We start from the raw sequence: 25,909 nt of genomic DNA on the forward strand, positions 1-25,909 counted from the left end.
ATATGGACTGCAGTTTCACCGTTTCACAGAAATCCCTCTCCAAAACCCTGTTACTGATTTCACATCCAAATGAAAACTGCGCACCATCTTGCCTCAGGGCAGACTTATTAGGGATGGAAAAGGCCAGCAAACAGTCCCTTCACTGAGAGAGAGAGAGAGAGAGAGAGAGAGAGAGAGAGAGAGAAAGTGAGAGACAGACAGACAGACAGATAGATAGATAGATAGATATGCAGTAGATGGTGGTTATTGCCTGTTAATGAATGCCAAAACAGAGAATAAAGGAAGACGTTTGGAAGGTGTTGAAGGAGATTATGTTATCTTCATAATCAATGCATAATCTATACTTAGTCAATATAATCAAGGAGAATATATTAATACATTCTTTTGATCAGACAGCACACATACATGTACTCATGCATTATGCAAAGTGAGGAGAGAGTAGAGAGAAAGAGGTCATTGTTACCAGCTCATGCCAGTAAGTTTCTCACAAACAAGCAAGATTAATGGGATTGTTATTGCCAGAAAGAGAGGTTGGTATCAAATATTGCACGCAGAGAGCACTCGTATCAGCATGATACAGGAAATAGGGAGAAAGACTCCTAGTTTCAGGCTTGAGGGACAAAACAGGTGCTTTCCTTCAGCAATAGCTGGATTGACGCACTGACCACTTTCCAACAGTTAGACCAATTAGAGAGCTGTAGTAAGGTAAAGATTGGGAGCATGGTGTGAGGGGGGGTTAGAAGGTAGAAAAGAACATGAAGATGAGAATTCTTGGTCAGACCCTTCACATATCAGTTGTATTATGTACTTTGTTATCTGAAGAATAAAGCCACCGTTCTGTACTCAGCTCCTCGAACCTGAAGTGGAAGTTGAAGAAAAGAAGAAAATCCACTACAACAAACTAAACTTTAAGGCTGCGTTCACACATAGCGTTTTTTCCCCAACCGCCAGCGCCATTTTCTCATTAAATGCAATGGGATGCGGCCGCAAGGCGCACAAAAGGCGGCCGCTCCCAAAAAGCGCTGCCGGCATTTTTTTCGTCAGAGCGGAGCGCTTTCTACGGAGCCCCTCTGGGGTCACATGGTAGAAAAAAAACTTGATGTGTAAATCCGTGCGAACGGATTTGTAAACTGTGCGAACGGATTTCAAAACGGTGCCCTCGGATTCACAATTCACAAAAATAAATCTAGATAACATTGAACTTACTTGGTGGATGTGGTCACCGCGGTCCATGCAAGGCAGGTCCATTCGCTGAAGAACAGAAGAGTGCATGTAACTGTGCGAACAGATTTGTAAACCGTTTCACAATCCGTTCGCACAGTTTACAAATCCGTGCGCACGGTTACATGCATTCTTGTTCTTCAGTGTTCTTCAATGTTATCTAGCACAGCTCCGTTCGCACGGATTGTGAATCCGAGGGCTCGGTTTTGAAATCCGTTCGCACGGATTTACACATCGAATTTTTTTTTCTACCATGTGACCCCAGAGGGGCTAGCTTTCAAAAGTTGAGAAATGTTCAACTTTTCAGAAAAGCGCCGGGTGACATGAACCGCTTTTTCCAGCCAACCAATCGCGATCACAGAGACGCTGGCCGTTTCCCATAGCAACAACAAATATGGAGAAAGTGAAAGTGCGGTGGAGAAATTGGACGTTGTAATAAGTGAATTTCCATTACCGTAACAGCGATCTTAAAGGCAGTATGGATTATACTGGACATGTATTGGAAATATCTGGTAAGCCTTTGCTTGTTGCACAACACTGTTCTGTCTGCTAGAAGTGAACCAGCTGGTTAGTGAGCTAGCAGCCGCTCAGCTAACCAGCTGGTTAGTGAGCTAGCAGCCGCTCAGCTAACCAGCTGGTTAGTGAGCTAGCAGCTGCTCAGCTAACGTCAGGTGACGTTGCCGTGATCCGCTTTTTATTTCTCCTCACAAAAAGCGCTCCAGGCAGAGCTTTTTCCACATCAAAAAACGCTGTGTGTGAACGCAGCCTGCCTCGCCACGCTGCAAGCGGACTCACCACCTTGACCCAGAGCTAATGGTAGTGCCAGTGGTGCGGCACACAGAGATGTGATCGGCATTTACGCACAATAGAGTCCTTTTACCAGCCTATTATTTGCTGATCTGCTGAACTGAAATGTCTGATGATTTATTCTGGCTAATCACAAAAGTCACGGGGGGAATTTGGGGGGCTCTTACCTCAAATCATCCAATGAACGCCTCTTAACTCTGATAGACTACACAGCAAAACAATATCTTATCTTATCTCTGCAGATAAACGCTTCCTGCAAGTCGATGCTCACCGGTCATGCTGTATGAAGAACTACGAATGTTTTCTAAAAATGCTCATTGCATTCATCATGTGTGACAACACTTATTTTGCTCGGTGCTTTTGCATAAAGCACTGCATAATTCTACATAGTGATTACTCTGCAAAACTTGAAAGGCATAAAAAGCCACAATTTGTTGTGGAGCTATGACCGTTTGCTGACTTCATGAATATATGAACCATAAACAACTTAAAAACAGCTTTATTTTCTTCCCAGTCTCTCTGCAGGTAAATTCCCCATCAGCCTATCATGCTAAACCACAGTTCTTCCAACCTGGTTAGAAACAGGCCTCTTGCTGCTGCTCACTGACAAAAAAATGTAGGACTCTCTCTACAATTAAGGAGAACTTTTTATATTTTTCTCTTTTTCCCCTTTCTCTTTCCAACATATGGAAGGAGGACACATTTTTCTAAATCGGGATGTAGCCTGGAGCGATATCCCTGCTGAGTTTTTAAATATAAGTTTGGCTAATTTATTCCAAAGAGAGCACAAAAAGAGGAATTTTATACGAGTATAATCATCAATATAGCTCTGTTGTGTAATGCTGAGGCAGACTTAAAGTTATTTTTGTGCACCGAAATGTCAAACAGAAAGATTCATGCAATATGCTGTTTCAGCTATTGTCAGTGTCCTGCAAAAACCTCTTATCTTCAAAAGTCAGCGTTGTAGGAATTAAAAAAAACACCCAATATGCCAATTTGCACCCATTTTCATTCACCTTTTATAATAATTACAATGGTTTGAGTAGATCCCAGGGTCATGACGCATTATCTTAGGCTCAAGTTGTAAATAAATCTTCCAAGTAAACATGAGAAGTCTTCCACTGATATAAAGGTGACAATAAAGCCATAAACCTGTGTTGATGGGGATGTGACTCATTCATTACCATTGCTTTTGGCCTTCAACTTCACTCACTCACGTCACTTTTATTTGGCTTTCCAAATAAAAGTGTCTGATTGCCCGTCTGTCTGATTATCTTCCTGTCTGCCAGCCTTTGCCCGACTATCTATTATGCCTCCAATAGGTCAGTCATACAGGACACATCAGACATCTTGTTTAGGAGGGAAGAGCATTTTTCCGTCTACTTTATGAACTCATCTCTTGGTTTACTGTGTGCCATTACATAGCCAGTGGGGAAAAAGACAGAATGATACTGCTGGGTAAATCTTACTTCATACCCTAAACTCCCCCGATTAACATCCTCCAGAATGCAGCACTGCTGTTTTGTGATTGGAAATATTCATTTTTGTGATGTAATTTGCAGAACATGTAAGCAATTTTGTTTTATTAAGGAACATTTCATAAATTGGGGAAAATTGCATATTAAAGATGAAAGTGGAACGCTCTGGTTATTGCTGCTTGTTGGCCTGTGGTTGAAGAGCTGTGGTAAAACTGTAATGATTGCTTTTTTGAGTAAAAATGACGCTCCGTGTGATAACTTGTAAGAATTGCGAAATTAAGTAACGAGTAGCGATAATGATATTGCAAAAAATCCCGCAGTTACTACCTGAAAAAAAAAAACCTGGCAAGGCCGAATATTAAAATGATTTTATTACACTCCGTCTCTGGCAGCTCACCCATGATGACATGGCTGGCCTCCTGATGCTGGGGGTGAGGCAGGCGGATCCAGTCAGTGATCAGAGGGGTTTAGAGGAGGTGATCTGACCCTGACCTGACCCCCACCCAGGACACAAACGGCCATTCCATGAAAAACTCAGAGAAAAGTGGATTTCAGAGCTTTTAACCTTCTCCGATTTTTCTGGAATGGTTCTTATAGTTAAAAATAGATAAGGCAAGTATTCCTGTGAGGATATTCTGTATAAAGATTGTTAGGTGTGCTAGAAAAAACTGATGCTGCCCACATTGTACATTTTTATTTTAGTTTTCTATGATTTCCTGTAGCTATTCCAAACCTTTCATAATGAATCAGATTTCTGGAACACAAATAAATGATCAACATTCTTCTTCAGGTCTTATTTAACCTCAGCGCTCTGTGTTTAACCAGTATGAACCTGCAGTTTGCAGTATTGTTCCCTCAACATTTCTTATGTACTCTCAGACAATATTGTGCTGTATTTTATTTATTTTTTTTTTTATTTTTTTATCTCGTACAGAGTAGTGAGCTGATGAAGGCATTTGTTTTATGGTCCATTATGGGTATATTGTTCTAGCACCAGATTCTGACCATCAGTGGTCATTTAGAAAAGTACTGAGTGGAAACATTTTCTCTCCGGGAAAATGTGATTATGTGCTTGCAACATTTTTACAAAAAAAATCAATATCTATCAGCAAAGCCAACAAGGACTTGCAATTTTAACCTCTATCTGTACTTATCCAGAATAAACGCTTTCTTTTTAAACGGGGACTGCAGCTTTTATAAACGTTTTTACAAACTTTTCATCTGGCTTTCAAATTTAGCTAATCCTTGCAGTTTGCCTGGAAATTAAGACTAAATCTTGCCAATTTCCTTGCAATTTTCAGATTATTGGCAGAAAAACCAAGCATTCATTTGCGTCAAGCGATAATCCAAGCAAACTGTGAAACGCAAAAACCTACACACAGAGACAGAATGGGTCCCTTGAACAACTGAAGCTTGCAATTATAAACCAGGTAACTGAGGCTGGGCTGAGACCAAAATCCAGGACACTGTACACAGTAGGCTACATCTCCACACTATATAAGGCACATCTTCCATAGTATGTCAGTGTGGGAAGATGAGTCACTGTTACTTGCCAAAACCTGCAACTAGCTCAGTCATGCATCTTGAACTGACAGCTTGGCATAATTTCATGCATATTTTCACAGTATATTGTGAAATATTGTGGTGCTGTGTGTCTATTCGTAGGTGTTGATATGAGAGCACACAAGCAGACTCCAGACCAGAGCTATTCAACATTGAAATACACTGATATACGCAGGTGTGTGTGTGTGTGTGTGGCTGCTGTCTCACCGTAGCGGCGCTCTTCATGGCGTGGCTGATGACTACGATGACCCGACCTCTGAAGTTCTGCAGGATTCCTGTCACAGGACACTGCACCAGCTCGCCGTCAGGGCCGAACGCTGTGCTGTAGGGAATGTTGATGCTGCCGGAGATATGGCCTCTGCTGAAGCTGAGCACAAATGGGGTTAAGGGCCACAGCTTTAGCTTTAAACCCTGTGACATTATCAGCATGGACTACAAATGACAATTAATTTATGTCAACCAGTCCCTGATAATTGAAGAAGTGTCACAAAACCTCTAATTCCTGTGTTTTTGAAAGGTTATACAAAGTCTTCTTTACATCCATTGGGTAGAAATCTGTAATGTTTAAAGCTTTGGCAAAGGACAGTTGGGAGGAGTAAAGCATTACTGTTTCCCTTTTTTGGGGCATAAAAACAGCCCTTGTGGACATGATTTAGGTGTACACTGCAGTGCACACTGTACACTGCTTTGACAATGTAATGAATCCTTAGCGTCTAAAAGTAATGGCTTAAATTTACAGGGCCATACTGTACAGTCCCTGTTCACACTGACAGGCTATTATTATATTCTCTGTAAAACACATCTGCGGTACGGTGCCTGCCTGGGACACCAAGGCCACAGGAGGAGGTGAACTGCCTGTTTCACACACACATGCACGCACACACACACACACATACACACACTAAAATGTTTCAAAGACAAATAGAGCACTGCCCATTTCAGATAGTCGTCTGTTTATCACCAGTTTCTTATCTGATCTGACCATACTGGAGAGCATTCTATGAGAATATTTCACTGATGACAACTTGGATTTCTAATTAATTACAGTATCATGGACACAATGGATACTAGGAAACTATATCGGGCCAGTTCAGTGACACCCTAATTAGCGTGCTTGCTATACATGTTATCAGATTGATGCAGAATGAAAAAGACAGGCTGTCAGTGCAACCAGAACTATGTAAGACAAGCTTGGGGATAGCTGTGTGGGAAAAAGTAGCCCACAAAAATGCAGGGAGGGAGGGAGGGAGGAGAGGGAACAATATGATGAGCCAGACAAATGAAAGTAATAACTCAATCTCAGAGGAGAAGGTAACTGTGATGGGGGGCGAGGGTGTGGAAGGATGGGTGTGTGAATGACATAATGAGGGAGCAAAAGGAAAAGAAATGAAAAAAGAAAAGAAGGAAAAAAAGGAGTGGTGAGGAACAGTGGAAGCAAAAGCACGGGGACAGCGAACAAAGCCAAAGTGGTATATAATTGAATAATCACTCTTGAAAAAAAGAGCTTGCTCTGTTTCTGAGTGTCTAACTATCTACGTTATTGCTACATATTTTAAGACAAGCGGTGCTCAGCCTCTTCCCCAGTCGAATCAGTGCTATTCACTAAATCATTTCAGGCAATGCAAGAACATTTAGGGCTGTTACATAATGCTCAGTATGATCCATTGACTGACAAATCCCATTATGATACTGTTTTACCTTTGGAATTACGAGGAGCACGTGACATTTGTTTTACACTACTGTGTAAAATGCTTATTATCAGTGTTGGGGTCGTTACTGGGAAAAAATACATCACATATTACTTGTTACTTTTCTTAAAAGTAATGAATTACTTTACTTATTACTCCAGAGAAAAGTAATTGCTTAAACTAATGATTACATTACTTTTGCGTGACACCCTAAAACAATGGTGCTAGGTTTACTTGCGTTCATTGGGCCCGTAAATATTGTAAACCTAAGCCCACATTACCAGCAGAAGTAAATAATGGCAGACACAAAGTCTTTCTTTTAAGGTTTTTAAGCCTACAGCATTACATTGTGACTTCCCGAGTTGTTATTTACCACTCTGTTGGCTCCTTCATGTCACTCTACTGTAATTCCGCTATTTACGACATGACTTGAAGGGTAATACGAGGGGAATCTTTCAATAGATATTACGCCAATAAAGAGGTTAAAACGGCTAAAGAATGTAACGCAACAACCTATCTGTTAGATCAGCAACTGTAATGTGATTACTGAAATTAGAACAATAATGCCTTATTTTACTCTGTTACAGGGAAAAGTAATGCGATTACAGTGTATTATCCAGCAGGTACCAAGCCAGCTAAATCTGGATTTAAACCACAGAGATCTTACTTTAATCCACTTTTTGTGACCACAGAGACCCACAACAGTGATGTGCCTAAGATCACAATGAAAGTGGACATGGGTTGACAAATCCTGTGAAAGTGGTCAAATCCCCTATTGTCCTTGCGGGTTAGCCTGAGGAACCTCTGTCTATCAGGAGTCTATAGTGTAGGAATTTGGCCAGAGGAATTGCCATTCCAAAATGCTTACTCTCTCCACTAATCCTCACTGATTAATGGCTCTTTAGCCCCCTTAAACAATTACCATTCCACTGACCAGCTAAAGGGTGAGGCTCACTTCCAGTGCTTTGGAAGGTTAAAAGTCAGCATTAGCAATACTTCACCACTAGCAATAAATAACAACTGTCTGCAACATCTGCAATAGCAAAATGAATTTCTGAATGTGATATTGTGATTTTGTGAAGAGTCACCCAAGATGGATAAAGGCGCTATTGAATCTGACAAGCAGTTGAGAATTCCATTTTTATAAGGGACTTAGATTGGGTTTGTTTGTATGGAAAACCTACAGTACATTTCTGTGTGCATGCATATAAACATGTGCACGTGCAAGGACACGCACACACACACGCACACACACACACACACACACACACACACACCAAGAGCTGCATCTCAAATTAGATACTCACTCATACCTAGATTCAGACTATGTTTCATGCAGAAATGAAGGAGAAAAACACTGGTTAACTTTAGATAGGCTTACTGATGACAAAGGAGGTCAAGTCAAACCTCTAATCAATCCAATCAAATCCCACATATTCACCTTTTGTTTACTTTGCAAGCACTGTCTAGCAGTCTATGGTGACTGCCAGTTCACAAACAAAGATTTCTTGAGAATATAATCAGGTGACAGCAGCCCATTATGCAACTCATGACTTTATCAAACCCTTACTTCCTGTACCTGGCTCACCAATCTCAGGAATGTTAGTCACATCCTCCATTAAATATATGAAAGGGCAGGGCTGGCATGGCTGAGAAAACTAGGGCGTATCCAACAGGCCAGCAGAATGCATTCTCCTCAGGCCCAGAGAACAGACCGGGGGCTAATCCCACTTCTTCATGCCCCTGTCTCTCAGATTGAGGGATGTGGTGGGGCAGCCTGGGCTGATATGAAGGGCCTAACTGAAACTCTCCAGAGGCCGCTGCAGAGTCTGGCAGCACGTGACTGGAGTAGATCATCCCCCCTGAATCTGCCGCTACTTGCCTTGCATGGGAACCAAGCTATTTCGTTCTCTGTGCTGATGGTTCATTCTCAAAACCGTGCAATACACTGGCACCTGGTCAAAAACTAGACAAAACATCAGATACTCAGGAGCACGTACAGGGGGATAAAGGGAGAAGCTTTGTGAATGCATGTGTATGCGTGTGTGAAACACTGTGTGTGTGTCTGTCAGGACACTTCAGTTGACCTTGTAAAAATTGTTCAAATTAAAGTGAAAATATTGCTCTAAATTATTCGTAAAGCACAAAGAGCTTTCACACATCAAACAGATAACCAAGAAGGCACAGTAAATGTGTTACTATGCTGCTCAAGGTACAATCTAGGACAGCGACGGGCTGATGTAAACCAAAAGATCTGTAACTGATGGCATCGTAAGTGAGCACCACTTTCAAAACAACACTCATCTGAGTCATGGATATAAGAGTCTTTGGAAAGTTATTCACCCACAATTGAATGAATAGAATTTAGAAACCCATTCCCTAGAAAACTTGCAGCCATTACTCTCTTTTTATGTGGCACAAACAAGAAGGATAACAAAAGGAGTTTATATTTTACACAGATACACTACCTGTGAGGTCGGTGAGTAATGAGTGTAAAAAAGCAAAGGCTTCCAAAGCAACTTAGTGAATGGCAACTGCAAGTTGGAGCAGAACAGTACTGATTAGTAATTGACAAGTAAGTTAGCCATATCAATATCTAACCTGACAACTGGTGGCATATCTCAGTAACACTGTGAAGACCCAGTCCTCACCTGTTACATGGGCCATCACTTACTCTCACCTAAACGCCGACCTTTGCAAGAAATCTGTAGTTGTGGACAATCCAGGCTTGTTAAAACAAGCTCCACTTTGTGTGTGGATCAATGTCTCACCAACCTCCACAACACAGTAGTCTGGGCTTGGCAAGCTTATTCAAACACATCCAGTGCCGCACACAATGTCAGTATAAGCATTTCTGCCAGAGAAATGCAGATTTTTTTTTTCTCAATATGTCACAAATCTGACTTCATAGCATCATGTAATGTGTATCTCTATATAGTAAGGCAGGAAATCAAAACAGCCTGAAGGTAAGAAGTAAAATGCTGCTTGCTGGGCAGCAGAACAGACAAATCTGCAGACGCTCTTCATGAAGCTGGACAGAAAAGCAGATCTTTGTAATTCTTTGAGCAATATATTTGATTATCTCTGGCTAAGTAGTTAAAATTAACATTATTATCAAGATGACGGTTAAAACAGGTGAAGTATTAGCGGCTGAATATCGATGATATAGCTTCATTGATTCATTGAAGGATACTCCTCTACATTGCGGATGTCGACAGCCACGATTTTGGGCTTGCTGGCTTTGGTCCTCTTGGTGGGCCCGGCCAGCGACAGCTCACAGAGGTCGATTAAATCCTCAGCGGAGATGCGAGGGGATACTTCTGCTTTCAGGTCACTCAGCGCCAGAGGCTCCCGAGACTAGAGGAGAGACAGTCAGATGAGGTCAGAATAAAGAGTTACAGTTTTCACACAATTTCTGAATATCATTTGAATAATTTTAATAAAAGTTACAAAAGTTTCACATTGTTGTGAAACGGCAGGTGATTTGGATATTTGAACACACATGGTTGGATAATGCAGAAAATCAATACCCTCATGCCACCCGATGTGAAAATACACAGGGTGCACTTTTAAGCTTCTCTCGCCCAATTTCCCCATTCACTTTCATGGTAAAATGAGACGGGGGAAGCAGGAAGGTTACCCTCTGTATTTTCCTATGTAGTGTCAGGATGGAGATGATTTATTTTTTCTTTGAAACCAGGAATGTGCGTCAAGTCCTTTGCACACCTTTTCTTGTCTTTGTGCAGGTGCCAGTGGGAGACAAAGAGGTCAAAACCTTGCACAAAATTTCAAATAAACTCCCGCACAAACGTTACTGCAATGCAAGAGCGCAGTGAGCGGGAATATATTTGAAACTTTTAAACCAGGAAAACAGGAATTGAACCTGAGTGCCTTGTATTAGTTTCACACCATGCTCAAGTTCATCCTACACTGTGAAATCCCACTGAGTTGTATGGAAGACACTTATATGTACTGTATTAGCAAGAAAAGCAGAATTAGAAGAATTCTGAAAGCTCAAAACCCTTAAAGGTCCCATATCGTGTAAAACAGGATTTCCCCTGCCTCTTTGATTATAAAGGAGTTGGATGTGCTATCTAAACATTGTGAAAGTATCAAAACATACGGTCTCCAACTAAATCCACACAATCCATATTAGAAAAGCAGGCCTCTAAACGAGCCGTTTGGACTTCATAATAGACTAACAAAGTGTTTCTTTCAAAGCAGTTGAGCGGTTGCCATTGTTTATCTACCGGAGAGTTTTCCCTGCCTGTAGCTGCTGGGCTGCGGTGTCTCACATTTCACTCTTGAAATGGTTAGCCAATCAGAACAGAGGGGTCGTTAATATTAATAAGCCTTAAAGACACAGCAACAGAAACAGCCTGTTCTTGGTAAGGCTCAGAGAGATGCTGGAAAATGAACGTGTAAAAATGGATTGAGAGTGTTTTTGGTACATGACACCACACAGACAGCTTTTAATGGACCTCAACATAAAATAAAACACTGGAAAGTGTAGAATGTGGGACCCTTACAGCTACTACTGATTAGAATTTGAAACTTGATGACTTTGATGACCCCTTGAGTTCCTTAAAGGTGGTATTTTACGTCAGCTGTTGCATAGACGACTCGCGACTTGCAAAGGAAACAAGGCAAAGGACACTTATGTAAACCAGATATTTACTGCTGTTGGAAATGTTCACCATCATACAAGGTAGGCAAGGAATCTCTGTCTGTATGTCCTTCGCATATCTCAAGAACCGTACGTCCGATCTACTTCACACTTGGTGGGTGTATTGCTGGGGACCCAAGGACGCGCAGTGTCGGATTTGGTGCAATTTGGACACGCGACAAGTTCAATATTAATAAACTTTGAATAAACAAGCGAACAGCGCTCTGCGCAGCAGCGGGGCGGGGCGAACAGCGCTCTGTGCAGCAGCGGGGCGAACGGGCACTACACTAGTCTTATAAATTTGGAGAATATCCTCTCCAGTGAGATGAAATAAAGTACTTTGTGTAGAACAGACACAAACACAATCCTAAATAAAAACATTTTGAAACCATTTTTAGCATAAAATGCGTCACTTTGGGGACTTCCAAGTTCTTTTCCCAGTCACTTCATAAGAACTAACAACAAATGTCTCGAGAAGACGGGTGGCCATTTAGCAGTCTGACATTTCCATTCACTGACATGCAAATGAAAAAGAGAGAAATGCTAACTGAATTATCTATGAATTGCAGCACATTGTGTGAAAGCTATTTGCAGAGTAGGGAAGGGCCAACTGCACGCGGAGTAAGTTAAGTGCCAATGCTCTGCCATCCATGAAATAAAATGTTTCAAAGCACCGAGCTCGATTGGCCAGCTGAACAATTTTCCACCCGCCCAAATAGTGAAGAAGTTAGTGCTGCAAAGCGGGGAGTCGTCTGTGAGTCTTCAGAGAGGATTTACAAGACTTTCAGCTTTACACATTTCCATCAGGGATTGAATTCAAGGATTCTGTGCAGTGGCCAGCTGGGCTAGTACTCTGAATCCCAGGCATTAGTTGTTTTTTTTTAAATCAGCCTAAATCCCACTGTGTTGCCATTTTGCTCTCCCACAGAATGACTACCATTTTGCTTTCCAAATAAAATGTCAAGAAGTTACAACATTAGTGGGTTTCGGGAATAAAAAAAAATATGAACTAAGTAGGCTGTACTTTATTTTCCTTTGTAGACTTATTCATTTCCATGTATACTGTCACTTGAGCATTCGATTTGTAATGATTGGACGACCTAAATGGACCCAAAGTGCAGTACTTTGTCACATCAACCAAATTAGTATAACACATCTGCGCAACAACCCCATGCATTAAAGTGTTACCAGGCAGAGAGAAATACTTAAAATGAAAGGCTTTAAAAGGATGGTAATTAGGTAGGCTTATCATGTCATTGCTGCACACTCTGACTGGAGGGTTTCACTTAGGCCTTTGTTAGTCTGTATAATTTTCACTAACCCTTCTTCTCTTGTCTGGCTTGACTATAGGCTATGAGTGACAAGTGCAGTTTTTGTGGTTCCTCTTTCAATTAGTCAACCCATTTTTCTCAAACAACCATGTTGACTAATTGCAGCAGCGGCTATTTTGTTTTTGCTTCTGATAAATATTAGTAGCCTGATTGCTCTGACAGGTATCTGATAGCATTTGCGATTATAGCAGGATCTCCGTCTAATAGTCTAATAATACACTAAATTTGAATGAATGTGTGTGAAGGCTGCAGCTCCGCTCTGCTGCATTAACAATGAGCCAGAGAGGGAAGAGGGAAATGGGATCACAGGGATTTAAAGACTGGTGTGTATACAGCGCATTGTTTTCAACTGGGCCAACTGTTTTTCTTGAATTATCCACAGCGAGCCTGAGAGGAGACGTGCTAGGTAAAACAAAAGAGCACACAAACTGAGCCAGGATCAACATATTCATGATGTCTTACTGCTCTGATCAACAGTTTGGCTTTGCTGCTGAGAAAATTTCACTCACCTCTTGGATTTCTTGTTCTTAAATTCAACTTGCCCAACCTGATATCTATTCATCATTGACAAGTAAATATGAATTTCAATCCCTGATTTCTGTCCTGCAGAGATCAACACAATTAGACATGCTGAGGCAGATGCTCGCTGGCTTCGACTTTGACGCCAACAAAGGATTTACTTGTATTACAGCATGCTCAGCGGGTATGTGAGACAGATACTGAAGATAGGGATGTCATGGGAATGCCCATGTCTAAAAAACACAGCATATCATGACAAGACAAGGTGGCAGTGTAACAGTCAGGGAAGCGGGCCTGTGACTGAAAGGTGGCTTGTTCAAATCCTGGGTATAAAAGCTATAGGCAGGAGAGGGGAGTCAGGAATGCTGCTGCCCTTGAGCAAGCCACTTGCTCAGCAGAGTCTTTCAGTGTAAACAACTGGACTGTGCCAGGTAACTGCCATGTGTGAGTACAGTATGCAGCTTTATCAGCGAGAATCAGGGCGTTGCTGTCAAAGTACATACCTGCTCAGTAAATAGTTCCTGTGTAAATAATGTTTATGAAAAAAATAAGGACACAAAAATAAAACTTGAGGCTGTGACTACCATTTGTCCAGTGATCAGACTTGACATTTTAAGCCAGAATGCATTTAGAGAGTTACACCCATTCCCCACCCTATCAGCTTTTTTTTTTATAAAAGAAGAAAAAAGGAAAAAAGTGGAGGCCTGGTCTGTGTACCTACTACTTTTTCAAATGATCAGTGGCAAACAACAACCTACAAATGGGAAACATTTGGCATGATTGCCTGACTTTCCCATATCTACAAATGGTGTTTATTAAATTATGTGGATTTTACTGATGGATCAGTGCTCACTGACACACACACACACACACACACACACACACACACACACACACACACACACACACACACACACAGCCACATTTTGTTAAAGAAAGTAGGAGCGGGAAATCCACGTTTACCACGATTAATTACGTTTCAGACAGCCAAATCAACAATTTAAGAGATCGAATGCCCTTTGTGTTAAAACGGCATGTCTGCAGTTGTGAAAAACAAGATTGCATTGCCAATTTTGGGGAAAGCTCTATTGGCAGAGAAGGCAAGTAAAATACAATGGAGATTTGCGGGTTTTAAAATCATTTTTCATTCCCATTCGTCTCTGCAAAACCATGAGATCAACTCAATTAGACAGGCTGCAGTGGTAGATATTATGACTGGTATTTTTATTCTATTTTTATTTTGTCCAATTAATTTCAGCAGTGTTACTTGCATACTGTCAAACTGTAAACACATTCATTTACATGTATTTGAATATTCACATTTTCCATGTAAAACCACAAGTCTCATCTTAGAAAGATTTTAGTCCATCATCATTCTCTATTTACTACTTTTCAAATGTAATTTGTACTCAGTGATTAATATTGCAACAAGATTAAATGAAATCCAACACAGTGGCACCAATCTCTCTCCCTAGAAAGTGAATCCAGTCAACGTTTCATTTCGGATCAGATGTGTGTGTGTTCAGCTGAGTCTAACTGCCTGGGCTGCTGGGGGCATGTAATGCGTTGGGCAGCGTTTATAGCGAGTCCAGTTCACGGTCACATATTAGTTTATCACCGAACCAATAGTGTGTGTGTGTGTGTGTTAGTCTGTGTACATGCATGTGTGTAGTATTGCCATTGTAGCAGAGGTAATATTCAGTGTGCATCACAGAACCTAAATTGACTGGTACAGCATAAAAAGGCAATTATGGGATGTTAAGGGTTAATTTCTGTGGTGACGTGAGCCGGTGCAATACAGCTGTGAAATCTATCATAATGACACAAAAGTGCTTGAGAAATGTCAGACGATAAATATATAGGGCGAGCACTCACAGTTCTCCTCTTACAATTTTATTTTTGAAGCAACAGTCCACTGAAACACGCGGATGTTTCGGGCGATGCCTTCCTCAGCGTGTGTGTTGAGAACTGCGCAGATAAGTTAATTCTGAATTTGAGTTCATATCTGTGGGACGAGTGCTTAGCTATCAAAACTCAAATGGTTTGATCCTTGCTGGAAAAACCTCTCAAAGCCTCAGCGGCTGAACATAAGTCGATTTATAAGGAAGCTAGACCAACAGTACACAGAAAAATGTCCGCTGAAGTCCACTCAAGTTCTGTGGTGTGCATCTTAATGCATACGGCAACGTGACTGGTGTAGATGTGCAGCACTATTTGTGTGTCACGTGTGTGTGTGTGTGTGTGTGTGTGTGTGTATTGTATTGCCATGTAGAGAAGTGTTATTCTCAGTACTTGTCTCAATGTTGTCGCGACGCGTGTATCGACCCCCCAATTCTTTTGTTGTGACGGTGTTACCATAATGAGTTCACCCATCCACAAAGTATATGTATCTCCTGAATTTTAAGCTAATTATTGTCTATTTAAGGACTATTCTGGAGCCAAGTCCATTGTCCATTGTCCTCTCAAGCTGGCTGTCTAACAAAGGAAATATTGGCAAGTAGTCATCTCTATGCAGCAGTAGTGGGACAGAAAGAAGACCAGACTGCTGGGAAGAGTTCACAGCTCATTTGTAGTGATGAAAACTACAGTACAAGCATTGCATTCCAGTTAGGAATCAGTTTTTCCTGTCTCCTAAGGAAAAATCTTATGTAAAAGTTTTTTACATAGCAGATTAAAAAACAAAACAAAAGAGAAAACAAAAAACTAAGCAAAACAACTTCCGTGGCAGCCATCCATGCTTGGTGTTTAAGGTTCACCCATTGTGCCTCTCCCATTCTCAGTTACTTTCATATATGGAACATGTAACGCAGCAGGATTAATTTTCCTAGCAAAGGTAATGACTCTGGTTTGTTCACACAGCCACCGACTGCTTCCCCAGGCAGCCTGGTGGAAGAAAGGGTCGGCTTGTTCGGTTGTTGCCGCTTTTTGTTGTTGTTGTGGTGGTGGTTTATCTTTTAAAAAATTGCTCTAAGGTAAGGGATTTCAGTTTGCTATCTATATTGGATGTTTGCCTGTCTATCTCCCGTGTGTTCAGGAGGATAACTGCATCACCATCTCTGACAGCCGGCAACACATTTATTCTAATGCCCAGATGCTAAAGGTCTCTGTGATTTTGGCATCACCTAAAATAACATGCGAGCTTTACCTGTCAAGGCAATGGCTTTGCTCTCTTAAATTTCTAGATGAAACTGTTACAGAAACATTACAAGGTCCCAACATGGCAAAATGCCAGAGCTCATTTTCTAGTATTTTGACTCTGGCTCTCATTCACAAATACCCCAAATACCCCTAAAGTTCCATACTGTTAATGTTTGCATGTCTGAAATAGGTTATTGATTGGAGTAGGTGCTTATTAATCAAATTTAACATGATTTTTTATCAGAAAATAACATATTTTCTCTTACAAATGATTCATTGTATGTCTTTTTCAGAGACGTGCACAGAATTTGTAGGCATGTTTTGCAATAAGTTATCCTCGTGATGAGCTGTGCCTCACCAACCAGGCACAGCTTAATACAACTAATAATCCTTGTCCCAATTTACAGTAGATACCTAGAGGCATTGCTCAGGAGCCTCGAGGAATGTTAATGAAATCTTATTGTATGGGAATGATGGTGAAATGCTGCCAGTCTTGCCACATGCTTTCCTTACCCCTCAATTCGCTCCACTGGGCACAAACAACTTGTTTTTGCTGAAATCCATCTATATTTTAAAATACTTCATCAACTCTACCGTTACTGCATCAGAGTCACTGAAATTTCAACACATGCCTGCCCTTCTCTGCTCTCAGCAACATTAACAGAGGAAGTTGTTTTTTGGAGGACTCATGCACGCTAACCGGATACATCTTGGTCAATATATATATAAAAAAATATTTTGTTCTTTGCCTGGTGCAAGCAGTAAAGGGAATGAAAAAAGATAACAGGAGCAAGAAGAACCGGTATTTACAGAGGAATAAATGCTTGCACTCATGTTTGACTCTGTGGTCAGCGCTGGATGTATTTTATTCACTCGGCCACACAGTCAATGCAGCATTTATTGCTTAACGGCCCTGGGGACCTGTACAAAGTTTTCAACATTCATCTAATCAAACACCAAACATACAAGGAAAATGGCAATGAATGGGGCAATCCGTCGGCGTTGAAGGAATGCTTTTAAAAGATTACTCACTGGGGCTCACACAGAAAACGCACAGGTATTTGGCCTTTTAGACAAATTGTATACATCTAACAGAAGGCCATGGCCTGGCAGTTGTTACACCAACTAAGTGTCATCCCCACAGAGACTAATCTTTTCTGTACACATCATTACAGAATAATTGACTGATAGACGGATGTTTAGCCAGCACATGTTGTGTTTTGGTACAAGGGAGAATTTGTTGCCAAAATGTGTTTTTGAAGGTTGTCAGCCAGTCTCTGGAGCCAAAGGTTAAGATCTATCCATCAACAAAATGCTGTTAGTCCTGACTAATGGTCATAAATCAACCTCAGCTATTAAGAAAACCGCAAAGAAAGAGTAAAACCAAATACTCCTAATGCTACACAATGGAGAACTAATATATACAGCGATGTCCGAGTAACGCAAATGTCATGTTTAACCGGAGTAAAAGATGCTTTTGTGATGGAGACGGTGATGAGGCTGAACATGAAATTAGTCACAACACTAATCCTGTATGTGAGATTTTAAAATGAACAAATCATATGTTAGGAAAGATGCATCATGGCAGCTAAACAAAGGAAATTTCATGCAATCAATGCACACAAGTTTGGACATGTGGATGGTGGCCCGTCTGGATGATAAACGTCATACCCCCCCCCCCCTCTCTCTCTCTCTCACTCACATAAACATATACATACACCTAATATACACACAGAAGCAGGCAAAATATGCAGCCTGTCACTGCCTGGGGCTGCTGGAGCGCTGTGCGGTGACTTAAATGTCATGATGAGCAGTGTGTGCCAACCTAGAATGGCTTAATGACACTCACACATTTCACTGGCCTGACAGTGGTGAGGCTAAACTGGAGCCACTGATAAGCAGACACAAATCCTCTCCAGTAGTGTGTGTGTGTGTGTGTGTGTGTGTGTGTGTGTGTGTGTGTGTGTGTGTCTTTCTTGCTAATGCTCACGGTGCACAGTTGCCAAAAAAAGCCCTATATCAGTTTACATATTGAATTGGGAACAACAGTCTTGCGCAGCTTGGATAAAGCCTGATGACAAGGCTAATGACTCATTTAATGCCTTTGCGTTGCTTGATTGCTACTGTGCTGAGGTTTTCCAATATCAAATCCTATATGGCTTACATATTCTGTAGTATTCATGCATTACACACAATGCATAATGTATGCTTTAGTCTGCAACAGCAAAGCATATAGTAAAGCTGGTGATATTCTCCAGGGCATTTCTAAAACAAAAACACATTTCATCTGCCAAGTATGCAGTCAGACAATGAGTAGAAGAGTATAATTGAGGCCATGATCTGAGAAAATGCTGACATCGGATATTCCCTTGGAGCACATGCACACACACACACACTGTACACACACCTCTCTACATAGAGCAGGATTTCAAAGGGAAGAATCCTCCCAGTTTTTAATATATATTTCCTGTTCTAATTCTGGCCACACAGCAGTTACCAATATTGCTCTAAAGTGAATAAGTTTTCTCTGGCAGGGCAGAAGAAGCAGCCTCTTTTAATGAAAATTCCTTTTTATTTTTGCTGACAAAAGAAAGAATTTGAGTCTTGGGGTCCAGATATACACTTGGAGACCTGAATCGTGGCTGCTTAAATGTAATGCTGTCTGAGTAGAGCATAAGCAACCCGCAGTGCATTGAATTTGATGATTCAAAATGCCTGCAGTCAAAATTATGAGTTCACAGTTTCTTGCATTGTGCTCAGTCATTCATGAAATATGCATTAACTTCTAATGATTAAATCCAAAAGATTAGCCAACACCCTTAAAGATGGGCAAAAACACATAATCCACCTGAAATACAAAAGTATATGCACAGCAGTATTAACTGTATTTAGAGAACTTAGAACTGCAATATGCAGTTTATTTGTAACATTTTTGTTTTAAGCTTTTATAAATTACAACAAAACATGCCTTGGATTTCTGGAACACACTTTACAATGACCATCTGTGATGTAATCTTTATTTAATATCTATTAATGATCATTTAATGATTTATTTAATAGTTTATCATCAGTTCAACACTTAAAACCTTAAGTAAGTATTCATAAATGATTACCAAGTGATTTGTAAAACATAAATAACCATTATGTGGGCTCATGAAAATTACCAGGGGCCCCTTTTCTAATGTTTAACCTGATGACCACTGAAAATGTCAAAAGGCTATGTGATAAAGATGGAATACTAAAGGCAATACAATGATTGAACAATAAAAAATAATAGTGTTACTTATTAACACATTTAATTTGACCACTGGTTAATGTATCTAGTACATGCACATCCCCACCCCACCCACCCCCTTAAATACAGTTAGACAGTTAGCTGACCAGATACTATAGTTAGCTAGTTAACAAAGCCGACATTATCTAAACACAAAATGAATCAGATGTGTTAGTGGCAAAATGATCAGTTCCCAGTCAAAAACTGCACAGATATTGTCTGTACATGTCTATTCAATTCTGTTGAGTCGGCCAACTTGTATGTTTAGAACACAGTCGGCTGTTCACAGCCACTGCTGCAGAGCTGAGGACCTCCACCATGGCCGCCACACAGCAGTGGCTGCACAAACAATCGTTAGCAGTCACCAAATCGCGGCACGTGCTGATTTGCATATGAATGGCATAATCACATTTATTTTCATGCAAATAGGGAATCTGAGAGAGAGGAGGGCCATCTAACTGGATCAACTAACTGGAGAAGAACTAAATCCATGTCAAAGACTGACGAATTTGTGGCAATATAATCACAAAGTACAATGGAGGAATGTGTGTGTGCACGTGTCTAAATATTGTGTTGCTATATTTGGGTTCATTTATTGGTGTTGGTCCTACACTGATCGAGATGAGAGAGAGGGAGAAGTTGTCGCTCAGCCCAGGTCCAGCTGACAGTCCAGCTGCTGTCCAGTCAGCAGCTGGACAGCAGCTGGACTGTGGCGAACCAGCTGGCTAGCGAACAAGGAAACCAAGCGGTCGGTCGCAGTCCTGCAGTCCTGCAGTCCTGCCCAAAAATATTTGTTCTAATTAATTTTCAATGGTGGACCCCCCCTCTCCCTGGCTATATAAGATGCTGTCATGTACCATAATGACTTTTGTCACACAGACTCCCAGATGAGGGAGACAAACAAAGAAATTCAGTTTATTCAGTCAGTTTTGACAAGTATTCATTTTCATGATGATCAATGCCAACTCTACCTTTGTGGTGCTGTATTCTATGTGTGAGTTTTATAAATATTGGATCACCACAAAGTGTCTTTTAGTGTCCAGCTATAAGGCACCAAATGTTTCTTCATTCTTTATTATTACAGTTGTGACATTTCGGTTGCTAGGACCTTCCTCATGATTTTAATAATAAAGAGGCTTTTCGGCCAATAATGGAGGGTTTGCCTTTTTTATGTCTGCTGATAAGAACACAAGGTTTGATGGTGTTGTGAATCTGTTCTGAAGGTATGGCTTTTTGTGAGAACCCACACCCACACCCACCACCACGCCCCCCTGTGACCAATCAGTTCTATCTTGCCCCATGACCAACCATGGTGCAAGTTTGGTGCAAATCTTTTTTGAGATATCCTGCTAACGGACAAACAGAGGGAACGGGGCAAAAACATAACTCCTGTCCAACTCCTTTGGTGGAGGTATTGAGGTGAATGTTTGCTTCACACAACTAGCAACAGTCATAGTCAGCTAAAGTGACTTACCTCACCAAGTGTCTTACTAAGATACTAAACTTGCTCAGAGAAAAGTCAATAAAAATGCATCCAAAATACAGCCTACATACACACAACTGAAAAAAACTACAACTTCATGTGAATAGACTGAGCAGAGCAATAAAGAAGATTTCTCACACAACACCTCCTCCCCATTTGTCTCAAAGTAACCATAAATCATCAATCATTAATTTTAAAAGTGTTTAACTTGGATAACAAATGACTAAGCAATTGTTAACTAAAACCAACCAAGGCATACCCTAAGGCAATCAAAGATGACTGATTTAATTTAACAGTTTAAAAGTTATGATACAAAATATAAATGATTAATTGGTATCTTAACATATCATTAATTAATGAGTGAATAATGTACACTGGATCAAATTAAATAAGGAAATTAAATACATCAAATGTGCTAAGTAATGACTAATTCACCTCTTATTAATGATGGTTACTGTAAAGTGACGATTTCTGTTCGAATTAAAATATCGCAATGCTTCCATAAGTGAAGCAATTTCAAGGAAAACACTTCTGGACTCCTTATTGCTGGATTATGCTCTGTAGCCATACACATGATTTAGTGTGTATGAGTGTGTGTGTGTGTGTGCGTGTGCGTGCGTGTGGTAAGCAGTTATTCCAGTGATGAGACTGACATTTCACCACTGCGCTCGCTCCTGTCCGTATGTTTTCTGAGGAAGGGTGGGGTGCAGATAGATGTGGCCATGGATCAATGCCACCACCCATACAAATGAGCCTCAGCTCAGGCCGCTGAATGAGAAAGATTACAGCAATCACTTGGGCACACAGCAGATAGGGCCGACAAGAGTGTTTGTGAGGTATCTGGACAAGATGCGTTCAGGTGTGAAAGGCAAACAGGGCTGTGGCACAAAAAACAAACAAAGACAAAAGGCTTGTCTGAAAGATGGCATCACATCAACGAATAGCCCTCAAAATACCTGGTATTATGGTGAGATATTTTTTGGATGGGATGACTGGATGAATTAGAAAAGAAGACACATTTTAAAGCAAATCAATTTTTACCCCCTTGTGGGAATTGAAGACTGGGGTGGACACGACTCAAGCATTAAACTGTATCTAACATTTGATTCCCGTGGAACTCATTCCAACATAAAAAATCAATACAGCTTCACAGGCTGCTGGAGTCAAAGACACTCAGCTGCTCTACAGGCAGGCATTGATTAGTGCTGGGCAATGTGCACTGAATCACATGCAAATCAGAGAGTGACTGAGCCTATGTAAGTACATAATATATAAGCAGAGACATGGTAATGTAATGGGGTGATGGCAGAGGCCTCCTGTGTCCATGCTAACTCGCCATTAGGTTTAGATTACAGTCTAACAACTTATTCCCTCTGGCCAAAGATAAATTATGATCCAGTCCTGATAGATGGCAACAGTCTGAGGCTGTTCAAGCTATAAAAAAATGAAATATTTAATAAAGAAAAGAACAGTGAGATAGGTGAAAAATCTCTCAGAAATGAAATCTAACTCATAATTTTAAATCAGCCTCTGACAGTCTAAGAAAAAAAAAATATCATAATCGTAGTTTGCACATTTGACACATATGAAGCTTATGAGAAAAAACCTACCCATCCAGTTTGTATGGGTGGGGCCTTTTTTTAATAAGATGTAGACAAGATCTTGCAGGCTATTTTTACTAACTGTCCTGAATATCAGGAATAGTACTGGCTAAAAAAATGATATATGACACAGTTTTATTGGAGGCTAGAAGTCAGGAATTTACACAGCAGCACATACTTTCAGTGAAATTTCTGTTTTATCATGTCGAGGCCTTGTGTGTGAGCGAGGCAGCTCATGACCTCGGATCTAGGTCCTGGATACCCAGGTGGCCATGCAGGTTAACAGTGTCCTCCAGTGTATGAGTACTGAATAAATAAATAATAACAGCTGAAAACAAGTTGTATAGGAATCCAATCTACTTGCTCCACCTCAGGAGCTATTGACTCCAGGAAAGTAATAAAGTGCAGGTAATAACTTCAATTACAGCCAATTCACAAACAAAGGAGGACGGCTACAATCACTTACTAATAATTTGAGTACAATTTATGGCATTTTTGTACAGTGTGTGTGTGTGTGTGTGTGTGTGATGAGTAACACTCACCAGGTCTGTCTTGGGCATGTCCTGGTAGTCGGAGGAGTAGTATGTTGCTGTTTTCCCAAAGCCATTGTCACCAGCAGCCTTGGGTGGCTGGGCGTGCTGCCGGTACGTAGCGCTCTTTGGAGTCCAGCAGAAGAGGTTGATGGACTCACGGACACACCGCTCAATGTCAATCTCTGGGTAACAAGCGGGTGAAGAGAATAAAACAGGAAAACATTAGTAATCCAAATCATTTTTGCCACAGCTGAAAAATATTAGCCTAGATCCAGTAATTGCCAACCGAACAACAGGACATGATTTTTTCATAATATTTACACATGTAGGCTAATAAACTTGCAAATCCTACTTATGAGATTTAAACTTATATTTCATGATGCTATGGCTTTCTATAGTTATCATCAAGGAAACATATGGAAATTAGCTGCCTTGCCTGAAGACAGCTGCTTTTTACATCATTTTTGTGTTATATAGGGATCAATAAATTGATTTACTTTTTTCTCTATTTTCAACTAACAAGAGCCATACGACCTGATGTCCTATCGGGTGAATCTATGAAAACATAAGATACACTTGAGCAGAGAGTTTTCTATTAATGTCTGAATTTCCAGTAACTAAGTGACTACATTTTCCTTAGACAAAATATTTTTTAATAGAGTGGAGTGCTGTGTGTGTGTGAATGAATGAATGAATGAATGAACACATGAATGAGTGAGTGAGAAAGAGAGTAAACATGAGAAATCCCATCTTGGTGATTCCCTCCCTTGAATCGGGCACAAAGCACAGGAGATTATGCAAATGCGGTGGGAGGGTTTAGTGGCAAACGTGAGCAGCTCACTCAATTCCTGCCAATTACAGCAGGTTGACCTTGGCTTTCTGCTGTCATGAATAATCTTAAGTAGTCAACCAACAGCTTGAGTGAGCGCCAGTGGCTCTTTCAGCTAATGACCGGCCGTAGTCCGAGCGGAGCCCCCCCTCATCTGAGCTCTTGTCCCAAACCACGTTTTTAGAGCGAAGTGAAATTTCTTGCCTCTTGCCCCTAATGCCTCTCCGGCAGCATCCCTCCTTCTCCTGCTTCTCACGTCGAGTATAGAGAGGATTAGGGAAAGGGGACTCACTGGATTAGCCGAGGATTTGGATAAATTAGGAATTCTCTCCTCTAAACTCTTTCACACTCTCAGCCGCTCTCTTTCACTCCCCCTTTTCGTGGATAATAAGTAAGTCTGGCTAATGAGAGCTCCTTGGCGTGACCTGCACCTGGCCCAGGCTCAAATGAAATTATATAGAAGATGTTTCTCTTTTCTCCCTCTGTCCCACAGCGGCGTCAAGGTTAGGGGGGCTGGCTGCTCCCGTGGGTTAGGACCTCACAGACTCAGTTACAGGGTTCATTCCAGTGAGAAACACACTGGTGGTCTGAGATTCCTCACCGACAGCCTCGCAGACAGTTCAGGGAAACACATTTTCCCTCCCTAGGGCAATGAATGCTGCATGCAATCACTCCTCCTGCTAGAAAGAGGCAGGAATGAAGGAGAGGAGATTGATAGCAGTTTTAACAAGCCTTGGGCTCAGCTGGGCATTCCAAGGCAGATGATTCTGTTTAGGGGCAATGTTTTATTTTTTTTTGGTTGGTCAGACATAATTAGATTTGGTAATTATGTATAGGAGGTCATTTAGGGCTGCAACTTATTGCCACAAATCGAGGAGTGGGGAAACAATTGTAAATGTTCAGATTATAGCAACTGGGGCATTAGTAGAATTGGACTATGGTTCAAAGGAAGACAGGACTAGAAATAATTGAGTATAGAGAATTCAAAATTATAATCAGAAGAAACAGTGACAACTTTCTGGGTCATGATATGAGAAAAAAAAAAAGTCTAACCCTTGATATAGTGTAACAAGCACACCATGATTAGGAAAATTGCTTTTGATTATCAGCATACAGAGTGGCCCAGCCCCCTGCTATTTCCGACAATTACAATTCCCTTGTCCCTTCCTCCTTAGCTTTTTCATTTCTTTCTTTTCTCAGCACTTCTCTCGTTTCAATGATCATTCTATGGTCAGATCAATATTGTCCGTAGCTCTGACCCTTATCCTCCTTACTATTGGCAGCTTGTAGTGTTGGTGATATAGGAATTTAAGCTTATACGGTTGCACTCATTTTAAGTCACTCCGGACAGGACTGTCAGCTAAATGCCTAAAATGTAAAATATAAATCTGACATGACGAGTAATGAATGCTCCAAAGTAACTTCTGGTGTTCATACAGCGGGTTACAGAGCCACGCACTCACAGCACTAAACCCTCCACATCAATACTCTGCTTCTCCTTCTGCTGGTGCTCCTGTGTGCAGCGTTGCCCTGAGCAGTTTCAGCAGCTCATGGTTGTTTTTCTCAGAACTAAATGTCTGTAACTAGAGCTCATCAGTTCTGTACCGAGCTCTGCTCATTGAGACGGATGCTAATGTCCCGTGAAGGCAAATGCCGCTGCATCATCAGTAAACACACTGCTCCTGTCAGCCAGACAGCCTCTCCGGTCCATTGTGAATCAGTGGAGTCTCCAAACAAGGGAAAGTTATAGATTACCTAAGGCTACAAGAGTGAGCAAA

General features: G+C 41.0%; 1 protein-coding gene across 1 annotated transcript in view; it reads right to left on the reverse strand.

Annotated features, from left to right (window-relative positions):
- tbck (TBC1 domain containing kinase) overlaps positions 1 to 25,909 on the reverse strand; it is a 48,477-nt gene that overhangs the window by 5,490 nt on the left and 17,078 nt on the right. Inside the window, exons 23-25 of the mRNA XM_078282610.1 lie at positions 23,312 to 23,484; positions 9,951 to 10,114; positions 5,277 to 5,436 (exon numbers count right to left, since the gene is read on the reverse strand). Coding sequence (XP_078138736.1) covers positions 5,277 to 5,436; positions 9,951 to 10,114; positions 23,312 to 23,484 — 497 coding nt within the window. The remainder of the gene's footprint in view (positions 1 to 5,276; positions 5,437 to 9,950; positions 10,115 to 23,311; positions 23,485 to 25,909) is intronic.

The sequence above is a fragment of the Centroberyx gerrardi genome, chromosome 3 (assembly GCF_048128805.1).
Source record: "Centroberyx gerrardi isolate f3 chromosome 3, fCenGer3.hap1.cur.20231027, whole genome shotgun sequence".
Classification (NCBI taxonomy): Eukaryota; Metazoa; Chordata; class Actinopteri; order Beryciformes; family Berycidae; genus Centroberyx; species Centroberyx gerrardi.